The sequence below is a fragment of the Eptatretus burgeri genome, chromosome 11, assembly GCF_056783735.1.
Source record: "Eptatretus burgeri isolate ZD-2024b chromosome 11, Ebu_testis_v1, whole genome shotgun sequence".
Taxonomy (NCBI): domain Eukaryota; kingdom Metazoa; phylum Chordata; class Myxini; order Myxiniformes; family Myxinidae; genus Eptatretus; species Eptatretus burgeri.
Genome location: NC_140971.1, coordinates 90,756,033 through 90,778,368, shown reverse-complemented (window position 1 = coordinate 90,778,368; position 22,336 = coordinate 90,756,033). Strand labels below are relative to the sequence as shown.

General features: G+C 41.8%; 1 protein-coding gene across 2 annotated transcripts in view; it reads left to right on the top strand.

Annotated features, from left to right (window-relative positions):
• Positions 1-22,336, top strand: part of CEMIP (cell migration inducing hyaluronidase 1) — a 112,457-nt gene that overhangs the window by 22,786 nt on the left and 67,335 nt on the right. For both annotated transcript variants that reach the window (XM_085847339.1, XM_085847340.1), the window contains exons 7-12: positions 41-210; positions 529-738; positions 8,810-9,015; positions 9,234-9,303; positions 9,580-9,708; positions 10,440-10,525. In XM_085847339.1, the coding sequence (XP_085703465.1) occupies positions 41-210; positions 529-738; positions 8,810-9,015; positions 9,234-9,303; positions 9,580-9,708; positions 10,440-10,525 (871 nt within the window). The remainder of the gene's footprint in view (positions 1-40; positions 211-528; positions 739-8,809; positions 9,016-9,233; positions 9,304-9,579; positions 9,709-10,439; positions 10,526-22,336) is intronic.

Sequence of the window (22,336 nt, the reverse complement as noted above, 5' to 3'; positions counted from 1 at the left end):
TGTCCCACATGCCACTTCCTCTGCTGGCCTCTAAATCCAGGCACTTCGAAATTCTTACATATGGGTGAGAAGACAGATGGAGTGGACATGAGGGCAGAAGTTGGTCTTCTGACACGAAACATCCTCATCACTGCAGACATGGAGACCAGCTGTTATGGGAACAACTCTTGCGAGTTTTTCTCCGAGGACACTTTTGGAGGCCACATAAGGGTTGGTGCCAAATGGGCAAACGACGAGGATGATTTGTTGTTTGACTACACCATTATACAATGCTGCTCATATTATGACTTTCAGGTGATTTTAGTATTCGTGTAGCCATCAGACGGGTGCACAATGGCTGAAATATGGTTGTTTTGCACTTGAGATCTGGTGCTAAAGTTTAGATTTTACAGCTACAACTGGACACTAGCTTGAAATAATAATTTGGCTGTCAGGTAGGACCTCATCTAGCATTGTTGTTGCTGTTGATTAACGTTTTCAAATTCTATTGTTGTACTTCATTTCCGATCTGTGCATTCCACTGTTCAGGTAGAGCAAGGCTTTCGATCGATGCACCTTGAAGGGGCAGAATTACGGTACTTGGGGCAGCAGCTGATTGGCCATTATCCTGTGCACTTTCACCTTGTTGGAGATGTGGATGATCAAGGAGGATACTCACCACCAACCTACATACGTTCACTATCTATTCATCACTCGTTCTCACGCTGTGTGACGCTGCACGGCACCAATGGCTTATTGGTGTGTTCACCCAACCAACCCGAGTCGAGGAATTTGTTATCAAGTATTGTCCTCTACCTCCCATTATTGTCTTTTTTTTTTTTTCTTCTTCACAGATTTGTAACTCTCAGAGAAACTTGGTCTTCCAGAGAAAATGTAAATACACTTGTAACATGCGTTAAAATATATAATTTTCTTCATCCAAATTTTTCAAGCACTGAATGTACTTTTACAACATGACAGACATCGACATTAGTTGAGATAAATTTGAACCAAAGTGAATTAAGAAATCTTTCTCCAAGATTGCACCTGTGTGCGATGATATGCATTCCGAGGTGAAACTAATAAAATGAGTTGCAGTAAATCGTAATCTGGGTCCATCATGGTGTTTTCAGCCGTTTAAATAAATAATCCAGCAAGTTCTCAGGCTGAAATTCCATATTTGCCTGAATATAAGACCTCATTTTGGGGTAGGATACCAACATTTTCCTTTTGTGTGGCTGCATAAAAAAGACCAATATTTACTACTCTCCGCATTCAATCTTCTGCATTGTAAAAGTTTTTTTTTTTCTTTCTTCAAAGAATAATTTGTCGAAGAAAGTATGGCAAATATTAATTTCCCAGTACTTTTAAATAAGCAAAATCTTTATTGCAATGTGATGAACTAGAAGACCACTCGGTAGAGCGCATACCTCCGCCACATATTACCTGATCCACGAGAACATATGGGGCCCATTACATTTTTGAAATATCATGCCACACAGTACTATATCATTTTTGGTCTTATCTCTCAATGGTGAAGAATCACTTTAAGAATTAAATGATTCTCGAATCCAGATCCGGATTCGGATATTCACCTATATCGAATCAATTCGTCCTTGTGACACACCCAACCTGTCCACAAAATTTCATCCGGATCCGTCTGCAAGTTTTTGAGATATCCTGTACACAGACAAACGGACAAAGGGGTGAAAACATGACCACCTTCACCTTCGGTGGCGGAGGTAATGATAACATGAGCAAACAATTTTTCTCTTGGCATTGTCTTCTGCTTAGGAATCACACATGTTGGTAACTTCATACCATGAGCTAGTACAGTCAACATCAGGGTGATACAATTATCATGACACATTCTCCATCCAGAGTGTCGGTGCTGCTAAAACAGTTCCTTTGGTGAGGGTTATAATACGAGATGGGTTGCCATTCTGCCACAGGAAGTCAGGGAAGGAATTTGGAATTTGGTGAGGGCACTGGCAATAATTCACCTATTCATCGTGAAGGACATCGTGGGATGCTTAATATGGGACTTTTCATTTCCGGTTGCCTTTAAAAGCACAAATTTTTTTCTTTTTTATTCACAGTAACATGTGTTGCCCCCCCCCCCCCACTCCACCCTGCTACCACCAGAGCTGAGTCCCCTGGCTTTGTCCCTTTCCTGTCTGTGATCGAGTGCGGTGTGAAGCGTCTTAGTTTCTTTCGATTTATTTTATTCTCATTGTATATAATTATTTATTATTGATTCCATGTTCAACTTTCTTTCCCACCACGACCCTCTGAGGTGTCGTCCTCCAGATGGCGGTCTCCTTGGGTTAACCTGAGGTGGTCCCTTCGGGTGGGTGCCTGGAATGTCCTATCTCTAAGAGATGATGATCACCTGTCTCTGTTATCATCTAAGCTCAAGCGTTTGGACATCGCTATTGCATCACTCTCTGAGGTTCAGAGACCAGATTGCGGTGAGATAATGGTGGGTGGTTACACCTACTATTGGTCTGGTCGCTCTGATGGTTACCATGCCCAAGGAGTTGCTGTAGCCGTGTCCAATAAGCTGACTCCAATGATAATTGAGGTAAAGGCCCAGTCACACCTTGACGTTTTAGCCAGCTTATGCCGATTTTTGCAAAAATTTGTGTAAAACGCTGGTACACGTCGAATACGTTGTGGGTACGTTTTGTTTATGTTAAGACCACGCTGAAAAACACTGCCATAAGTGGTAGTACGCTGGTTTTAAACGTTGAACTTTTGGGATTTCCTTAAATTTTTTGATGCTTCAAATTTTACGACGTATGACTCACACGTTCCGCTACGCTGGCCATAAGTTGTAGGCACGTTATTCGATCGTTGACACACGTTGAAACACGTTACTTGTAAGTTACTCATAAGTCGAAACACGTGGAGGTAATGTTTAGCGTACCCGAAACTTATTTCTAACCTATGAGTAACGTTTTGTAAGCACGCTACACGAACGTTGTTCACACTTTGCAACACGTTACTTGAAAGTACTACTACTACGAGTACTACTACTACCAACCAACATCAACATTACTAAATTCTCTCGAACTACCACTACTACTACTACTACTAATAATAATAACATCGACATCATTAAATTCTCTCGAACTACTACTACTACTACTACTACTACTACTACTACTACTACTACCAACATCGACATCACTGAATTCTCTCGAACTACTGCTACGACTACTACTACTACTACTACTACTACTACTAACATCGACATCACTAAATTCTCTCGAACTTCTACTACTACTACTAATGACATCGACATCACTAAATTCTCTCGTACTACTACGACTACGACTACTACTGCCACTGCCAGTGACATTAACATCTACTCAACATGGAGTCAGGAACACTGACGGGTTCCTTTTGTGAAGCCCATTTGTATATACCAATTCCCCTAAACGCTGCCAATACGCCACTATACGGTAGCTGTAAGTTAGAAACACGTTCAGTACGTTCTGTGGTCATCCGGAAGACATCAATCAAATTCGTCTGCATACGCCAATGTGCGTTTGAGATACGTTACACATAGGTTCAAAGCACGCTACTAATATGTTCAAAGCACGTTACTCGTAGGTTAAAAATTTAGTTTCGGGTATGCTAAACAGTACCTCGACGTGTTTCGACTTATGAGTAACTTACAAGTAACGTGTGGCCGACGTGTGTAAATGATTGCGGAGCGTGCCGAGAACTTACGCCAGCGTATGCGGAACTTGTGAGCCATACGTCGAGTACGTCGTAAAATTTTCAGCATACTTGAAATTTCACTACGTACTAGATGTACCACGTAATATGCCAGCTTACTTCATTGTTTTTCATCGTGCTCCTAACGTATGCACAACTTACCCATACCATATTCGACGTGTCCCAGCGTTTTAGACACATTTTTCATAGGTTGGCATACGCTGGCTAAATCGTCAAGGTGTGACTGCGTGGTTGACACTTCCAAATTTCAGGCGGTTATGATTTAAATCGGCGAGTGGCAGGTTTTTAACAGAGAACGCCACGAGTTCGTCGGCGATATGTGCAGCGCACTATGACTAAGTTAAACTACCGTTGGGCATAGGTTGTGAACGCCGACAACAGGCTAAGCATTCGTTGGTATAAGTTATCTTTAACACAACAAAACGTTCTGTGCCTGATACTAATATGTTATGCATACGACCAACACATTATGAATACGACCAAAACTTAAAAAAAAAAACTCAAAACTTCAGCGTACGCCAACGTTTTACGTGCATTTTTATACGTTGCCATTCCTGGCTAAAACGTCAAGGTGTGACTGGGCCTTAATACCGGTCAACGAGCGTATTATGAGATTAAGGATTCGTCACTCCTTCGGTGTCATTTCCCTGGTCTGTGTTTATGCTCCGACTGAGGCGAGTGATTTCACCGTGAAGGATGCATTCTATGCCACGCTCATGTCTGTGGTTGATCAGTGCCCCAGGTGAGATACACTTCCAGTCTTGGGGGATTTCAATGCATCGACTGGAACTGATAGGGATGGTTATGAGACGTGGTTTGGTCCCCATGGGTCTGGAACTGTGAACCAGAATAGCACTAAGTTCCTTGACTTTTTAAGAAGTCATGGACTTAGGATGGCTGGTTCATGGGTTCAGCGCCGACAAGCTCATTGCTGGACTTGGTATTTCAACGCTGGCGGTGCGGCAAAGGAGATTAAACATGTGATTGTTGAGGATCGCTCGAGAATGATACAGAACTGCAGGGTCTACCGGAGCGCTCAGTTCCTTAATACTGACCACCGGCTTGTTTTAGCAACTCTTAAGTTGCACCTTAAATCCAGGAGAATGGTACCAACCCAACCTCGGCTGGATGTTGGCAAGCTCAATGATGAGAGGGTCGCTGAGGTGTTTACGGACAAGCTGAGTGTAGATTTGGGGGGTCTGGGTACTTTGGGATATCCTGAAGACTTGTGGAGTGCTTTCAAGACCACCGTCCTTGATGTTACCGGTAGATATCTTGGAACTCACCATAGGACGAAGAAGAATTTTGTCTCTCAAGGGACACTGGATACCATTGACCAGAGTCGCAGGGCCAGGCTGAATGGCAGAGCTGAGCTGTTCAGGGAGCTGAGGCATAAAACTGTACATGCGCTAATGAGGACAAGGAGGCTTTTGTCAGAGGAATCTGTGAGGGGGTAGAGCATCACCTGTGGACAGGTGATTCTCATCCTGTTGACAGGGGAATTCGTGCATTGCGTTCATCCAAGCCCATCCCTAGGTGTACTGCAGTTTGAGCAGAGGGTGGAGGGCTCTTGACAGAGGAGTCCGAAGTGAAGGCCCGCTGGGCCGGTTACTTTGAGCGATTGTACCAGACTGATCCACCAGCTGTTGAGTTGGATGTCAGAGGTGTTACAATCATTGTTGCTGACCCTCAAATGAACTGTGGTCCCCCTTCGTTTATGGAAACACATTCTGCGGTGAACCAGTTGAAATGGGGTAAAGCTCCAGGGATCTGTGGCATCCATGATGAACTTCTCAAGGCTGGTGGAAATGCTGCACTCGTGTCGTTGCATGCAGTTCTGTGCTCTGTCTGGAACACAGGCATCATCCCAACTGACTGGAAGAGGGTCCTTATTGTCCCTCTCTGGAAAGGGAAGGGTGATCGCTAAGACTGCAACAACTACCGATGGGGTGACGCTGCTCTCAGTTTCGGGCAACGTCTTTGCTCAGATAATTCTGGATAGGGTTGAGCACCAGAATCCAGAGCAGTCAGCCTTTCTACCAAAGAGGTCAATGATTGATCGTATCCTTGATCTTCGGGTCCTCACTGAATGCAGACGAGAGTTTCGGCAGGGGCTGCTTGCAGCCTATGTTGATCTCTGTAAAGTGTTTGATTCAGTGAATTGGGATGCCCTCTGGATGATTCTTGGTGTTCGTGGGGTGCCATCAAAACTGATCGATCTGATGTCTGGGCTCTACTCTGGTACTGAGAGTGCTGTGAGATGTGGTGGTACCATCTCTGACTTATTTCTAGTTGTTACTGGAGTTTGTCAGGGGTGTGTACTAGCCCCCACACTTTTCAGCACTTGTATGGATTGATTTCTGGGGAGGATTTTGGAGAGATAAAGCTGTGGTGCATAGTTTGGGAATGTCAAGATCTCTGGCCTTGATTTCGCAGATGATGCGGTCATCTTTTCAGAGATTTTAGATATCCTTTTGGGGGCCTTCGAGGTGCTGAATGAGCAGTCGGAGCCACTGTGATTACGGGTTTCCTGGGTCAAAACTAAGATCTAGGCTTTCAATGACATCTTGGATGCTGCTGTGCTGTCTGTGCATGTTTGTGGTGAGGATGTTGAGGTCATGAAGAGATTCACATACCTTGGCAGTGATATTCATGTCTCTGCTGGCTGTGAGTCAGAGGTCAACAGACGTCTGTGTTGGGCCTGGGTAGTCATGGATTTACGGGATCATGGGGTGTGGCTCTGGCGGTACCTGTGTGGGAAGACGAAAGTCCGAGTCTTCAGGTCCTTGGTGCTTCCAGTCTTGCTCTATGGATGTGAGACTTGGACTCTGACCAGGGATCTGAGATGGAGACTTAATTCCTTTGGTACCAGGTCCTTGGCTATCGCTGGTCAGACTTTCTGTCCAACGAGTGGTTGCTGAGAGAGACTCAAATGAGATTTGTTTCCTGCATTGTCCATGATCGTCAGCTGTGGCTGTATGGATATGTGGCTCATTTTCCTGACGCTGATCCTGCTCACCAGATTCTCTCAGCGAGGGAGCCTCGGGAGTGGAGGAGGCTAATGGGCCAACCACATACCTCGTGGTTGCAGCAGGTTGATCGGCATCTCAAGGAGATGGAGATGGGCCAGGCATCTGCCTGGGGGATGGCCAGATGGAGGCTCCTGGAGTACTGGTGGAAAGTGGATGCAGCAACGCGCTGCTCCCTCGCATGCTCCCATATCTGATCTGACCTGATGTTTAAGCACTTTCCTTTTAAATGCAGAAAACACTTTGTTATTGGAAGTGACACGAAGGCATTTTGTGTTCTGCAGTATTCCACAATTTGTGTTCAAAGTGTATAATTTGATATAAATTAAAAAAAAGATTGTAAAAGTCGAATAAATAAATTAATTCTGGAATTTACCACTGTTGGCGCAGTATTCATTACATCACCCCATCGAACACATTACATTAGTTTTTCGTGCCTGTTGTTTGTCTCCTTTTAACATCCTTAAAAACCATGTTTCCTGTTTGGAATGATGTTCAATTTAGCTTGACCGCCAGGCAGGCAGACAAAGTAAAAACAATAGTATCTCATTCCACTCTGCACATGTGCGATCGGGACATATTTAAAGACAAAGTACTGTCTTTAAATTCCGATTAATGTTCCAATTCATGTTCAAAATATAACATTCAATTCAAACAAGTTGTTCCTCCATCATAAACTACTTAAGGAGACAGACAGAGAGACAGACGGAAATGAACCAATTGCTTAATCCCATTTTTTGCTTTCCCTGCGTGGGTTAACAATATGTCTTTCCTCCCTTAAGGAGGGGAGATGTTAAAAAATAATGCCCCACTGATTCAAACACGTGACCTATTATCTGAAGTACTCGGCGTTGCCCGAGAAAATTCATTTATATATGTATTTAAATACTTCCTGCATCACAAACTGGGGAATGTTGGTCTTACGGCTTCGAATGAATTCCCAATATTGGAGGTTGTAAAATATATGCTTGGACTGCTTTCCCTTCTTTTAACTTCTTTTTCTTAATTTTATTTTTTAAACACAACAAATCGTCGCAAAAGTTGTTACTCGATCGCTCCGGGGAAAATCCTAGGCAGTGTCGAAGAACATACTTACTCGAGGCCTGAACACGGAGGTGGAATAATAAACCTGTATAAAGTAATAACAGGCACACGTGTAAACACTATAATCATTATATTTGCGTTGTTGACAACAAATCACAATATACAACCTCAACATACAATCTTCACAAAATATACTACTCGATCGCTCCCTGGAAAAAAAAAAAACAACGCAGGCAGTAAAGAGCACAAGACCCAATCGAGGCTTGAAAGCCCATTACGCGATTTTCACTTTTTAAAAAATGTTTTTCTTTTCTCTTTTTTTTTTTCTCCAAACATAGCCCTCGTCATTGCTTTGGATGAAAGAAAAGGAAGTTAAAAGTTTGGTTCACTTGTTCCTGCAGGGACCAAATGCCTTAACGAACAAACAAACAGACAAACAAACTTTCTTCTTTATATATTAGATTGTTCAAAATTCCTTTTATAGTCTTGAAGCCAGATAAATGTGATTTATTTTTCTGTTTGCATGTTTCGCATGCAACAATTTCACTGGGAGCAATGTCGTGTAAGTTCCATTTTTTTTCTTTTCACACCATCGTGCACGAGAGAAGGTAAATACCCTACTTTTACCTTGAGCTTTGTTTTAACGAATTGACCATCATGGTTTTGATATAATTATTGGCACATCATGTACTTGATATGTAATAAACACAAAAGCCAAACTTGGCAAGTTACTTGTCATCTCTTATTTTACTCTAAAACATAAAATAAAAAAAATAATTGCTCCGATTATGTTTTATTGCCACTGACTGGAGTATTATTGTGTTTTATCAAATTGAGTTGCTTTCTGCAGTGTTAAAATGTAAAAGTGTTTGATATTTTACAAAATATTCTGGTCAAATATTTGAAAATAGATCTCATGTATCTGTTAATATTCTTTAGTCCAAATCGTACTTTTATTGTGCAATAAGTTTTTTTGTCTCATTAAGCAAGGTTTTCATTGCAATTATCAGGTGCAGGATGTGGTCGGCTATAACACACATGGACATTGCTTCTTCACTGAGGATGGACCCGAGGAGAGGAACACTTTCTGGCACTGCCTCGGGTTACTTGTTCACTCTGGCCCATTGTTGCCCTCAGATCGAGATACACACATGTGCCGCATTCTGGCCGCTAGGGCCTTTCCCGGCTCTGTAGCGCGTTCACGAAGAGACTGCAGGCAAGGACGCATGAAAAAGAATGCATGAAGTTCATGATACAAACCCGTAGTTGGTCTTGTTGTGGTTTGATGTGTTAGAATTTTTGCTTCTGAACATTTAACATGTGGAGATGGAGAGAAAAAGAAAGGAAGGATTTAAGGAGAGTAGAGTTGATATGATGAAGTGTGGCTTTATGCACTGACATACAATCTGGAGTAATGGATGAACTGTCCCACAGTGGTGTCTCTGCTTTCTGGATCTCAAACCCAAACAATAACATAATCAGATGCTCAGCAGCTGGATCTGAGGTATGGTTTTTGCTTCCAGTGTAACTTACGGTAGTTGGATAGTTTGTGCATGCAACTACAGAATTGCATTCTGCCTCTTCCTCGCTTCCTCTCCCTTTGAACTATACAAAATGGAGAAAGTGCCAAAGAAAGAAAATTTGAAATATTGATAAAGTGTGGTATGACAGGTCTTTACACTGTGCTGTTTATTCTACAAACAACCGATATCATCTCCCTGGCTTGTCCCAGTCATATTCTAGGGCGTTTCCTTATGATCTCTTTCTAAATCTTTACCAGGAGGTTGGATTCTGGTTCATTTTTCATCATCAGGCAACAGGCCTTTCCAAAGGTAGTTATCCCCCTGGCTACACGGAACGGTTGCCTCTGGGAACATTCCTACACAACCGAGCTCACTCCAACCACAGGGTGGGTAGCCACACTCTCGGATCACACACACACACACACACACACACACACACACACACACACACACACACACACACACACACACACACACACACACACACACACACACACACACACACACACACACACACACACACACACACACACACACACACACACACACACACTCCTGAAAACGTATGATGATTTTTTTTCCCCTTTATTTATTAAGACTTGATGTATGTGACACCAATTGGAGCAAGTGAGCTTGGCTACATAGTGATTGAATCCATACCTTCGATTTAAAATAGCAGTTATTTGTTGGGATAAGGAATTAAAGAATGAGATATAGTAAATTGATAGGTGGTCATTGTAAAAATATAGACATTGTGTTAATTGCAGCCCAGTGTGAGTGGTTATGTCATTGAAATATTATGTCATTAAAACCTGAAATGGGTTAATTAAAAACAACTTGCTAAACTTTAGGATCATTTTCATATTTCACATCCTTGTTTGAAAAAGAGCCATTGAGCGATAAATGTAATTTTTCGAGAATTTCTCAGTAATTGATGTGGAGACGGCCACACCTTGTTCACAATGAGCCAAAAGACATACCAAGAAATGACTGCTTCCACAGAAATTATTGAGAAGTCCACTCAGCTTCCCATTTATTTCATTTAAAACACGACACAGTATGAGCAAAAACGTGTCATGGATTTTCCATTTTGTTATCATTTTCTCTCTATGTTTAGGCAGGGCTAATACTCGACCATGGCGTAAAGGTTTCAGAACCAAATGAGCGAGATCGGCGCCCTGCACTCTCCATCATTTCAGGACGGTGAGACGAGTCTGTATTGTTGTCATTGTGCTAAGGCTGTGAATGGGTTCACAGCGTATGCTATGAGGGTGTGATTTTCATGACACACTGCCTGTCATATATTTGTTGGCTTGCAGAACCATGTCATGGATTCCTGGCAAACAACAAGCTGAAAGTATAGATTATGTGCATGACGCTGGACCTCTATTCCACATGATCCATATCTTTGTACGGTGATAACCAATGCAAGACAAAAGCATATTTTATTCTGATGACACTTACCAACAAAGTTGACCATTTTTTGATGATTACATCTGCTGATTACATTTATGATTGCATGGAGATGATACTCCATTATGGCAGACATAAAAGAATCTGCATTGTTTGGAGGCGCACATCATATGTTCACACGTTTATCTTGTTGAATGCTCCCTGCCAACCACGTTCAAAAGGGGAAGTGAAATTAGGACATAAATTAACATGTCAAAGCATCCTGAGGTCCTGATATTGAGGGTACTGGCCATGTGAGTTCAACTTAATTTTGTGCCTCTTGTATTTTGTGAGTTAAAAGATTTTTTGGGGGTCATTTTGTGAATTCCAGGAACCTGCAGCCTTGCTTGCCGATGCAATCTGGAAGGAGCTTTAACTGTTGATAAAACTAAATTTACTGTAATTTGTTATCCTTCTCACTTAGCACAACTTAAATATAGCTATGCAAATGCAGTGGAAGTGTGTACTAACAGTCATATTTTTATCCATTGAGGGGATTGTGAGCAGCACAGCTTTTTGAGAGAATTTGACTGTCCATCCAAAGTTGCCCTAAGGGCTTTATGATGAAGAACCACAAAGTAAGGATACAGGCGTTATGTGCAGGCTGCACGCCAGGTCAGGTGAGTACATAACTTTTAGGTGTGCATAATCGAGCCTCATGGAAGAATGCAGTCATTAGTTAGCAAGAACACTTCCTTTGAAACCATACAGAAACCTCAGGGGTGGCAAAGCACAGAAAGAGCAGAGGGTGCAAGACCAGAAAGTCAGCAGGAAAAGACAGAGAGACAACTGACCTGTCTGTGATGGTAGAGTGATAAGCCCATAGATTCAGCCTCATTGAGGGAGATTCTAATAATCTTGAAGGTCTTTGTTTCCACGGTGTCAAGCTGAGCAAGGTGTAAGGGCAGTGGTGCCAGCCCAGAGGGGAGAGCAGTGCTCTATCAAGCTACGGATGAAGGCCGTGTGGGTGGATATAAGTTCAGGTGTGCCAAGGAAGGACTTTGTATGACAGAGGATGCCCAGTCGGTGGCTGGCGTTGGATGCCAACTTTTAAATGTGGCTTGTTCAAGAGAGATCATGGCTGAGAGTGAGACCCAGAAGTTTGAGTGACAACTTTCTCAAGAGGATTGTTATTAAATTATATGAGGGAATTTGTCTTGTGGTTGAGAGAGAGAGAGATAGAGATTTGTCTGGATTAAAAGACAAATTAGACGTGTTTTAACAGCTTGTGACAAAGTTATGATCTGAAGACAGGGAAGAGGCTGCTGCCTGCCTTTCTGAAGGATGTCATGGCAGAGAGTTGTCATCAGCTGATCAATAAAGAGGATTTTCTTGAGAGTCAGAGAGATCGTTGATTAAGACTAGGAATAGGACTGGACTCAAGATAATGCCTTGGGACACTCCAGCCTTAATAGGGAGAGTTGATGAAAGGATTCCGTTGAGAGCCACACATTGGCTACAAGAGCAGTGGAAGTCGGTAAGCCATGTGTGGAGTTTGGAGAGCAAGGCAGGAAGCAAGACTGTATCAAAAGTTAGATTTATGTCCAGAGAGACAGTCCTAATATCATGTCTGACATTGAGAGCCTCTATCCATTGTTGGGAGAGTAGGAGTTGTATGTTCAAGGTAGAGTGACCTGGTCTGTATCAGAAATGATGATCTGAGATCACAATGTTGGAGAAAAGAAAGGATTTCATATAACTTGCGATGATGCATTCCATGACCTTGCTGATCGGTCTGTCATTAAGGTGATCAGTTTTTGCACCTTTTTAAAAAATGCAGTGATGTTGGCTAATTTTTAAGCTGATGGGAAATGACCCAAGTCAAATGATCGGGTGAAAGAGCAGAAAGAGGATGAGCAAGAGCAGCACAGCGGGGTTTTAGGACATGTGAGCTGATGCCATCCAGTCCAGCTGCAGAATCAGAGGTGTGAGTTGCTAGAAACTTCTTTACCTTCTTAGGTACAAAAGAGTTCAGGAGCAGTGTGGTGTGACCGAGTAGGGTCGATACGGAGAGTGAAGGGGTTTGGGGACACAATATTTGGAAGCGAACACAGAATTGAGACATTCGGCCTCATGATTGGAGTCGACAGTGGTGCCATTTGAATGAGGGAAGGAATGGAGGAGAGCATACTCTGGTGGGAGACTTAACAAGGTGCCACCAAGTTTTAAAGGAGGGAGATGAGTTTGAAAGTTAAATCTTGAGGTTGGACGGATGTTGTTTTCTGGCTCTCCTGAGAGTGGACACGCACTTGTTGCGGGCTTTGTGGAATGATTTGAGATTGCCTTCGGTTGAGTTTGCTTTCCAGGAAGAGAAGGAAAGTTCTTTCATAGCAACTGCCACACCACATTCAGTGCACCATTGGTGGGAAGGACAGGATAACTGGAGACAAGATTGTATGGATCTGTTTTATGAGATAGAGATATAGATGTACATGTACATATACATATACATACACATACAGACACACAGAAAGAGCGAGAGAAAGAAAGCAGGTTTCTTTGCAAGAATTGCCAGGCTAAGTAAATATCAGGGGCAGTAGATATAGTGACCTGCAAATACATTCACCCCCTACCAATAACGCCACATTTACATGAATTACGAATGACGTAGAAACAATTTTTCCAACTTAACTTTTTTATTCCGAACTGAAGAGATCAAACTAAACACTGTTGTAGTTGAAGGCGATTACATGTTAGGAATACCTGTAAAACACATGTACAAATCAAAATATATTGGTTGTAAAAGTATTCAGCCCCTTTCGGTCAGTACTTGGTGGAAGAACATTTTGCAGCAATGACTGCTACAAGTATTTTTGGATCGGTCTTCTTTTTGTTACCAGCGTTGCACAGTAAGATGGTGAAATCTTAGTCCATTCTTCCCGTGAAAATTGCTCTCGTTCTGCCAAGTTTGATGGGGATCATCGACGAACTGCAATCTTCAAGTCTCGCCATAAATATTCAATTGGGTTCAAGTCAGGACTTTGACTGGGCCACTCAAGAACATTTATTTTCTTCTTATTCAGCCACTCCAATGTGGCTTTAGCTTTGTGCTTCGGATCATTGTCTTGATGAAATGTGAATCTCATACCCAGGTTCAGATGCATGGCTACCTCCAGGTTTTCATCAAGGATTCTCATGTACTTTTCACCATCCATTATCCCTTCTACCCTGACAAGCTTGCCAGTCCCTGCTGATGAAAAGCAGCTGCTTTAACATGATGCTGCCACCACCATACTTGAGAGTAGGGATGGTGTTGACTGGGTGATGTACAGTGTTCGGCTTGTGCCAGACATAACGCTTTGAATTTGGACCAAAGTTTCAATTTTTGTCTCCTCTGACCACAAAACCTTTCTACACATGCCTGCAGTATGAATAAGATGCATTTTTTCCACAAACTACATTTGAGCATGTTTGCCTTGTTTGTTGACCAGTTGAGTTGCACCTTAAAACTCCTTAAATAAGTGGGGATCTTAATTTTTACGTTAAACAACTGATTACATATCGTCCAGCGGAAATGTGAAAAATCATGTTGTGGCATCATTATGAAGTTTTTTTTATTTATTTATTTATTTATTTTTTTGGTTGATTCATCATCTCTGAGCTATCCTGAATCAGAATCAGCTGGGTGCCAGACTCGCACCCTTGAGGAATTTTTTTTTGGAGGCGAAAAACAAAATGGCCACCACCGACTTTCTATAAATTCTGTTTTGGGCTATATCTTCACTTATAATGCGCTTACAAACACAATTTCGGTGTCTAGTACTATGTTTTCATGGTCAAGGAATCCGATAATGATAAAATTGAAGGTGTATATATATAAGACCTGTCTCATATTTTCAAGATGGCCACCATTTTAATATGAAAAATGGCTATTTTGCAGTTCCACTGATCACTTCGAGTAAGAAATTGAATTTGATGAACCCTCAAATATTAATACTACGTACAATAATAGTCAATGACGGCTGAAGTAACTTACTTGCAATGATCGATGAATTGATGATGATATTGGAATAAGATTTTTAAACAAATATATCCAGATACATGTAGATAGTTGACTATGACTTTGGGTTATGTCTTAAAGTAAGTATGTACATGTATATGATTTTGAAATTACCTTTTATTTTTAGGCAAACAAATATTAACTTTGTTAAGAATGCAATGTTCTACATTATGTTCCATCTTCATCATCGTCGTCGTGATTAGCAGCTACTGCCCTTGTCTGTTCGTTACAACAGTCTGATCCAGCATTACAACTGCAAAACATCGAACATGACATCTGTGCTGCCACACAACCACACCTCCCAGTGGAACATGGCCGGCTGGTGGAGCATCCACACTTGATCAGCTGCAGAATGGTGACTGGTGCAGCAGACACATCAGGTGGAAGTGTGGTTGGAAACAACGTCGCACCGTGCTCACCTTCGTGCCATCCATATTTGATGGGATCCAAGTTCGGAGGGTCTGACTGAGTGATCTATTTCCACATAATGACTTGATGATGAGCGCGATGTACATGTTGAACAAAGGCATCATGCGATGGGGGCAACGACTTCAATTTCGAAGCAGAGGTAATCTTGGAGTTGGCCATCTTTGACTTCCACAACTGATACCGGTGTGTGGACATATAACCTTCGACTTTGGAACCATACCAGGCAGCAATGAAGGTAGTTGCCTCAGATAGCATCTTTTCCTCGTCTGCTTCCAGCTGACCAAGTAAGGTGGGATGATGTCCGCCCATGAGTACCTTCAGTGCTGTGGCCTTTCCAATGCCAAACAAATACGACACAGTATCACATCCGGTCAGAGCATGTACAGCAGGCAGATATTTGGCGATGCTTTTGTGTTTCAGTGCTGTTTGACGAATGTCTACGTTCGCTCTTCCAGCACACGGACTCTCCATTCTGACATTCACAGTCATCTTTTCTTCGAGGTAGAAATGAATCAACATGACAAAGACATCTGTATCGTCGCAGACCACTTTGATGTGTGAGTCACCACTGACACATGACACAATTCTAACTAAGTGATGGATGATGATGACATCTGCTTCTTCATGGTGTGTTTTCAGATCCTGTCTCTGGAGAGTGGAATTGTTCCATACTTGTACTGGTGTAGGACCTTTTCCGGTGATCACCAGTTTGGTCTGGTTGTCCTCAATGTGGGTCATCAGATACTGACAGATCAAATCGATCAGTTGTACTTTGTTGTAGGCTACATTTCGGACCACTTTTTGCGCTGGAAGTGTTGTGTGTAAGTTGAGTTGATGTTTTCGACTTGAATCATGACCTGCGCGACTGGATCTCGTCATTTGTTTCGTGCTGATTTCGATGTACCTGTCGAAAATCAGGTATACGTCACAACACTCCAGGTGGTATTTGATGGTTCCCATGAAGTTGATCACATAATCCTCAACTGTACCATTTGTGGGCCAATGTACCATCCATAACATGGCGCATCCATCGATGATGACAGTATCTGGAACACCTTGGATTCGACTTGATTGCTCAACTTGGAGTTTCATCTTCAGGATTGCTTTCGACTGAGTCCGCATCACACCGCACTCATCAAACAAGGAGGCTGGGACAGGGGACAGTTCGTAAGAGAGGACATCCTTGATATCAATATCCCTGTATTGTTGGAGACATATGACTCGGGTGTAGATCAATTAGGTATCATATACTGGCCTTCCATCCAGCTTGATGCTCTTTTTGGTTGAAGTCATCAGGGTCACTTTCTTGGTTAGTGTCTTGTTGAAGCTTGTTGGCCATCCAGATTCAAATTCCGCCATCTGTTGTCATCCAATATTGAGAGAATCATCAATGTTTACCTTGTCTGTCACATGAAACATAGTAGTAGACACCAAAGTTGTGTGTGTAAGTGCATTAGAAGTGAAGATATAGCCCAAAACAGAATTTATCGAAAGGTCTGTGGTGGCCATTTTGTTTTTAGCCTCTAAAAAAAATTCCTCAAGGGTGCGAGTCTGGTACCCGGCTGATTCTGATTCAGGATAGCTCAGAGATGATGTATCCACCAAGAAACTTCATATTGACGCTAAAGCACGCTTTGCACTGAAATGGCTGTTTGGCATCTCGACTAATACAGGTGAAACCTAGGACAAATTTTGTAACCGTCAAATAAACAATTTGCTCCTGCAGTGATTTCGGATTAATTTGGCAAAGGGTTTGAACACTTATGTAACTGAGAATCATCTGATTTTCTCTGTTAATTCAAACTTATTTACATTTCATCTGCATTTTTTAGCTTTATCACTTTGGGTTTGGAGTCGTTTGTGAAGACTCGAATATCAAGTTTGATTTCAAATCATCATGAAATAAGCTCAGGTGGCATCAAAATGTGAAAACTTTGGAGGGGTGTGAATACTTATGCAGGCCACTGTAGGAGACCTGTCCGCAGGAGACCTATAAGGGGGAGTTTGTCAAGACCAAGTCCTGAATGGAGGAAGTCCTATGCTGAAGCGCCATGGCTGGTGAATTGAATACCAACATCCAGCCAAGTTGCATGGATACAATTGAAATCGCCACATATGAGGAATAGAGAGTGGTTGAAAGTTGAGAGAGAGAAAGAGAAAGAGAAAGAGAAAAAAAATAATGGAGTAAATGGAGTCATCACTGTTTGGAGGACGGTCTTCCTTTTCAATCTTATGCAGCACAAGTTTGCTGGATAGCATCCTTCGTTGGGGATGTGACTGTGCCATTGATGAAATTCCTCCTGCTTGTCTGGGCGGGAATTTGGAATTTGGCCATGGTGCCAGCAATAACTCACCTACTATTCGCAAAATACACTGTGGGATATCTTTAATATCCAAAACTTATGCCAGCAAATAGGATTCTCATTCAACATCCATCCGAGGAATTGCACATGCATTGAATCACCCTGGCTATGAAACACTTGAATGACAGTTTATAGCTGGGCTGAGATTCAAACACAGGCTAGACCATTTAGAGGCGAGTGTGTGTGCCTCTCGGCCATCCTGCCAGTCTTTGGAGGATGTTGCAATGCACAGACAAACAAGTGGTGGGAGCGGAGGAGAAGTCGCAGCCAAAGTTACTCACTCACCTGGTCGTTGGGAGGTGTAAGATTAGTATTAAGGCAGCAAGAAATTGAGTATTGATGTGAAGTGCAACTCTGCTGCCGGGGCCTGGTTCAGGCCTATCAAATCAGGGAGGCAATAGCTGGGGAGAGACACGAAGGAGTCAAGGACGTCCTTCGGAAGGAAGGATTCTGTGAAACAGATGTCGTTTTTTCGGCAGCGACCTGGATTGAGAGATCCATCAGGTTGGAGTGGAGACCTCAGATGTTTTAGTTCCACACTGTTAGGGATGAGACAGAGGCGTTGGGAGGGTGCAGGATGCGGGAGAGACTTTGTGGGGGCAGGGTGAGGTGGGAGGTTTGAATAGGTGGGGTGTTTGGAAAGCATTGAGAGGGTGGGGTGAGGATACATGCAGAATGGGGTACATGGAGCTGCTGTGCAAGGGTGGGATGAGGGGGGGGAGGTGGAAAGAGCAGACATGAAACGGGTATGGTGATGCCGAATTACCAAATTGGATAACTGTAGGTCAAGATCATGCGTGGCATGGGGTGGGGCTTAGAATTTTGGTTGAAGGCACGGCGAAAGGTGTTGCCTTATGTGTGGGAGGAGGGTTGTGGACGAAGCACTTATCTGACAGACAGTTTTGGAAAATATTATGGGTGAAGAAGAAGATGAGGAATAGATCATTGTGAAGAAGAGAAACATGTGGAGTACTTCTGATGGAGAAATAAGGACAGTGAAGCATCTTAAAATGTTTTTAAAGGAAGAAGCATTTACATTCAGTTAACTAATTTCACTTTATGGTTTTTCACTTTACATTTACATTCAGTTTAATTTCAGTTTACATTTACATTCAGTTTGCGGCGTTGCCTGGAGAAATTTAATGCAATTTGTAATGAAATTCGGGAATCCTGGATAACAAATTCGGGAATGTTGGCCTTATGGTTTTGTATGAAATACCAATATTTGGCATTGCAAAATATGCTTTGACTTTATCAAAATGCTTCACCTTCTAAGGATGCCCAACATGCTGCCCTGGAGGCTGCTTGTCTTGCACGTTGATCCTCAACCCGAGCCTGTGTCTGCTCTGTAGTCTCAACTGACCTGGAGGCTGCTTGTCTTGCATATTGATCCTCAACCCAAGCCTGTGTCTGCTCTGTAGTCTCAGCTGACTTGTAGACCACCATTGTCTTTGCATCTGATTTTTTTTTCTGCCCATCAGGGGTATTTTTGGTGGTATGTGCCAGTATTTATAATGCACGTAAGGTAGGTTAAGATATTTACCTTCGCCAAAGGAGAGGGTATTGCATTTGGGTCTGTTTGTTTGTTTGTCTGCACTGAACTTTTGTGTTTTTCTCCGGAACCGCTTGTCAGATTGAGGTGAAATTTTCAATATTGGTGTTCCTACTGATATAGAATGTTCAGTGATAATTATGACATCATAGGTCACATGATGTGGCAGCCTTGTTGGAAAAACGGAAAAACGTTGGACCACTGTACCTCGAACTTTACCAAGGAAAAAAATTGAAACTTGGCAGATAGCAAGTACTTCTCATGGGGAATGGGATTTTGTAATGACGTCATAGGTGCCGTCATTATGGCATCATAATTGCATATGTTGAATGCTACGTCCGATCAGTATGAAATTTTTTTTGGGGTCATCTCAGGATAAAATGGTTCACAAATTGTTTTAATGATGTCGTCGGTCACGTGATTCGGTAGCCATATTTTATTAATTTTTTTGTTTATTTTGAAACCTTCAAAAATCTTCCTCTCTGAAATGGCTGAACTGGTCATCACTGCCGGTTATAAAGTGGCAGTTATAATTATGTCTCTTATTAATTACGTAATACGAGTTACACATTATTACACAGAAATGCCACACAAAATACACAACACACCACACAAAACAAGTCCTGGTGAGGGTCTGCAATCTCTGATTGCTCTTTTTATTGTTCTTAATAGAAGTGTTCCCTTTGGAGTTCCAGAAGTGCTCTGGTGAGCATGTTACCTTGCTGATCTTCATGACGTGGTGGAATAAAGTTTAAAAAGCAACAGACATATCATATAGAGATGGGGAAGATGAGAGGTTGGGGAAAAATGTAGCAAGGGAATACACAGTTTCCGTTATTAGGTTGCATACAAAATATGACCTCAACAATACATATTACTCGATGTTTTTTTTTAATATATGTATAGTAAGGAGGGGAAATAAGATAAAGTTGAGGTGGTAGAAGTAAAATATTTGGGGAAAAAAGAAGCAAAACAAGGAACAGGTAGACAAAAGGGACAATTTTCACAGCAGCTATCCGAGGTGTAGACCTTGAACAACACGAAAACAAATTTAACAAATACAGCATAACAAGGTATGATTTAACATCAAAAATTGGACAGAAACACAAAAAGCAACACAGCGACAAATGTATAACAGAAAAACATGACAAATCAGGTTTGGAAAACTGAGCTTTAATGAGATGGAAGCGGCAGCTGCAGATTTGACTAACACTGGAAAAAAATCTCTGAACCGGAAGTCTTGATTGTAAACACGATATGTAAATGCATTGTAAACATGTATATTAGGTTTGGAAAAATAATGTAAAGTCTGTAAAGTCTGTCTTTGGATGTAAGCACCATAGAAGCAAACAGCTTATGAAAGCTTAGTTCATAAAGTTTTGTTCATATTTATGTCGTTGGTAATGTTCAGTTAAATTTTTGTCCTCTGACAAGCTCCGTCCAACTGCCTGACCGATCATCTGTCCATGTACTCTTGTATACGTGATATTTCAAAAATTGTTGAACATTTTGTTTTCATGTTGTAGATATCTCTTCCTTCATGACATTATCTCAACCTGATTAGATCATGGCTGTGATTGGCTGAATTTTGTTGCCATGGTTAACCATCTTAGTAACTTGTCTTGTGTACACGATATTTCAATAACTGTTCAATATTTCGCTTTCATATTACACACATCTATTCCTCATACCACCCAAAAGGCAGGGGACCTCGACAGCATCAGCTCCTTGTTTCGTTTCATTTCAGATCCTGAAAATGAATGAAAATGGTGACAATAGAAGAAAAGTTTAACTGTATTAACAGCATGTATGGAACAGAAGTCAATAACAGTTGTGAGAAGAAAATTCACTGCTCATTATCGTAAAGATGCACCACATATGAACTGAATTAACAGTTTGATGAATAAGTTTCAAGAAATTATGTCAGTGAATGACAAATCACGATCTGGCAGGCCTTGAATCAGTGAGGAGACTGTGCCTATCCTCCAGGAGGCCATGAAAATAGTTGCGATGTCCATCTGGTGAACTAAAGATCTCTCAATCAACAGGCCACAAAATTCTCAAAGTGAAATTGCATGAACATGCTTACAAGATTCAGGTGGTCAAATGTTTCAAGAAGAGGATTGCCATGCATGGTTAGATTTCTGTTAATAATTCAAATCAAAAACTCAAATGTCTCCTGGGTTTCTCTGATGAGTTGATACTTCCTGATGAGGTGACATTCCACATCAGTAGCAGAGTCAACCACCACATCTGCCACATATGAGGGACAGAAGAACATCAGGAATTCTTGAAACATGAAAGAGACTCACCAAAAATCAATGTTTAGTGTGCTCTCAGGGAGCCACACATCATTGGTTCTTTTTTTTTTGTAAAGAAGCAGCAGTCATTGATGAACCTTACTTTCTAATGCTACACAATTTCTTTGTCCCTGAAACATGAGGATTAAATCTATCAGATAGCACCTTGCTCCAGCATGATGGTGCTCCCTGCCACTATGCTTTGGATGTGCAATCGTTCTTGAATCACATCTTCCCAGACAAGTGGATCATGAGACATGGACCAATTTCTTGGCCACCTCATTTGCCTGACCTACCCCCAATGGACTCCCCTTTATGGTGCTATGTTAGAACTCTTGTTTACTCATGAAAAGCACATTCTTTGGATGAACCTCAGGCTATGAACAGAAATGTAATTAATGAAGCCATTCAGCAGCAACTGGGGAATGTCTTCAAGGAGTTTGATCCAAATCGGATTGAAAGATGCATAAGTAGTGATCAGTTTACAGTCATTGACAAATCATACATCATGAGAATATGGAGAAAAGAATAAATAATTAATTGCGGAGAAAAGCCTTGATCAGCCCCTCTGCAGCATGTTCAGTGTGAGACAAACATTATTTTTAGATCACTTCCGTGTTTGTTTATTTACCATTGAGCTTCATTGTGTCTGTCCGAGCCAACATTTTTTACTATTTGAGCTTTCGTCATCAAATCTTCAACAAACCTTAATGATGAGAATATGGAGAACACAAATGAATAAACTATTCTTGTTGTTTTTTTTTTTAACTGTCATTTTCGTCAAGTTTACACCTGGGGTTTAGGAGGTGTAAGAGCAGTATACGGAGAGTGTGAAATGGAGTTCTTGATGCACAGTGTGACTCTGCCACCAAGACGGGGTTCCGGTCAATCAAACCAGAGGAGACAATAGCCAGGAAG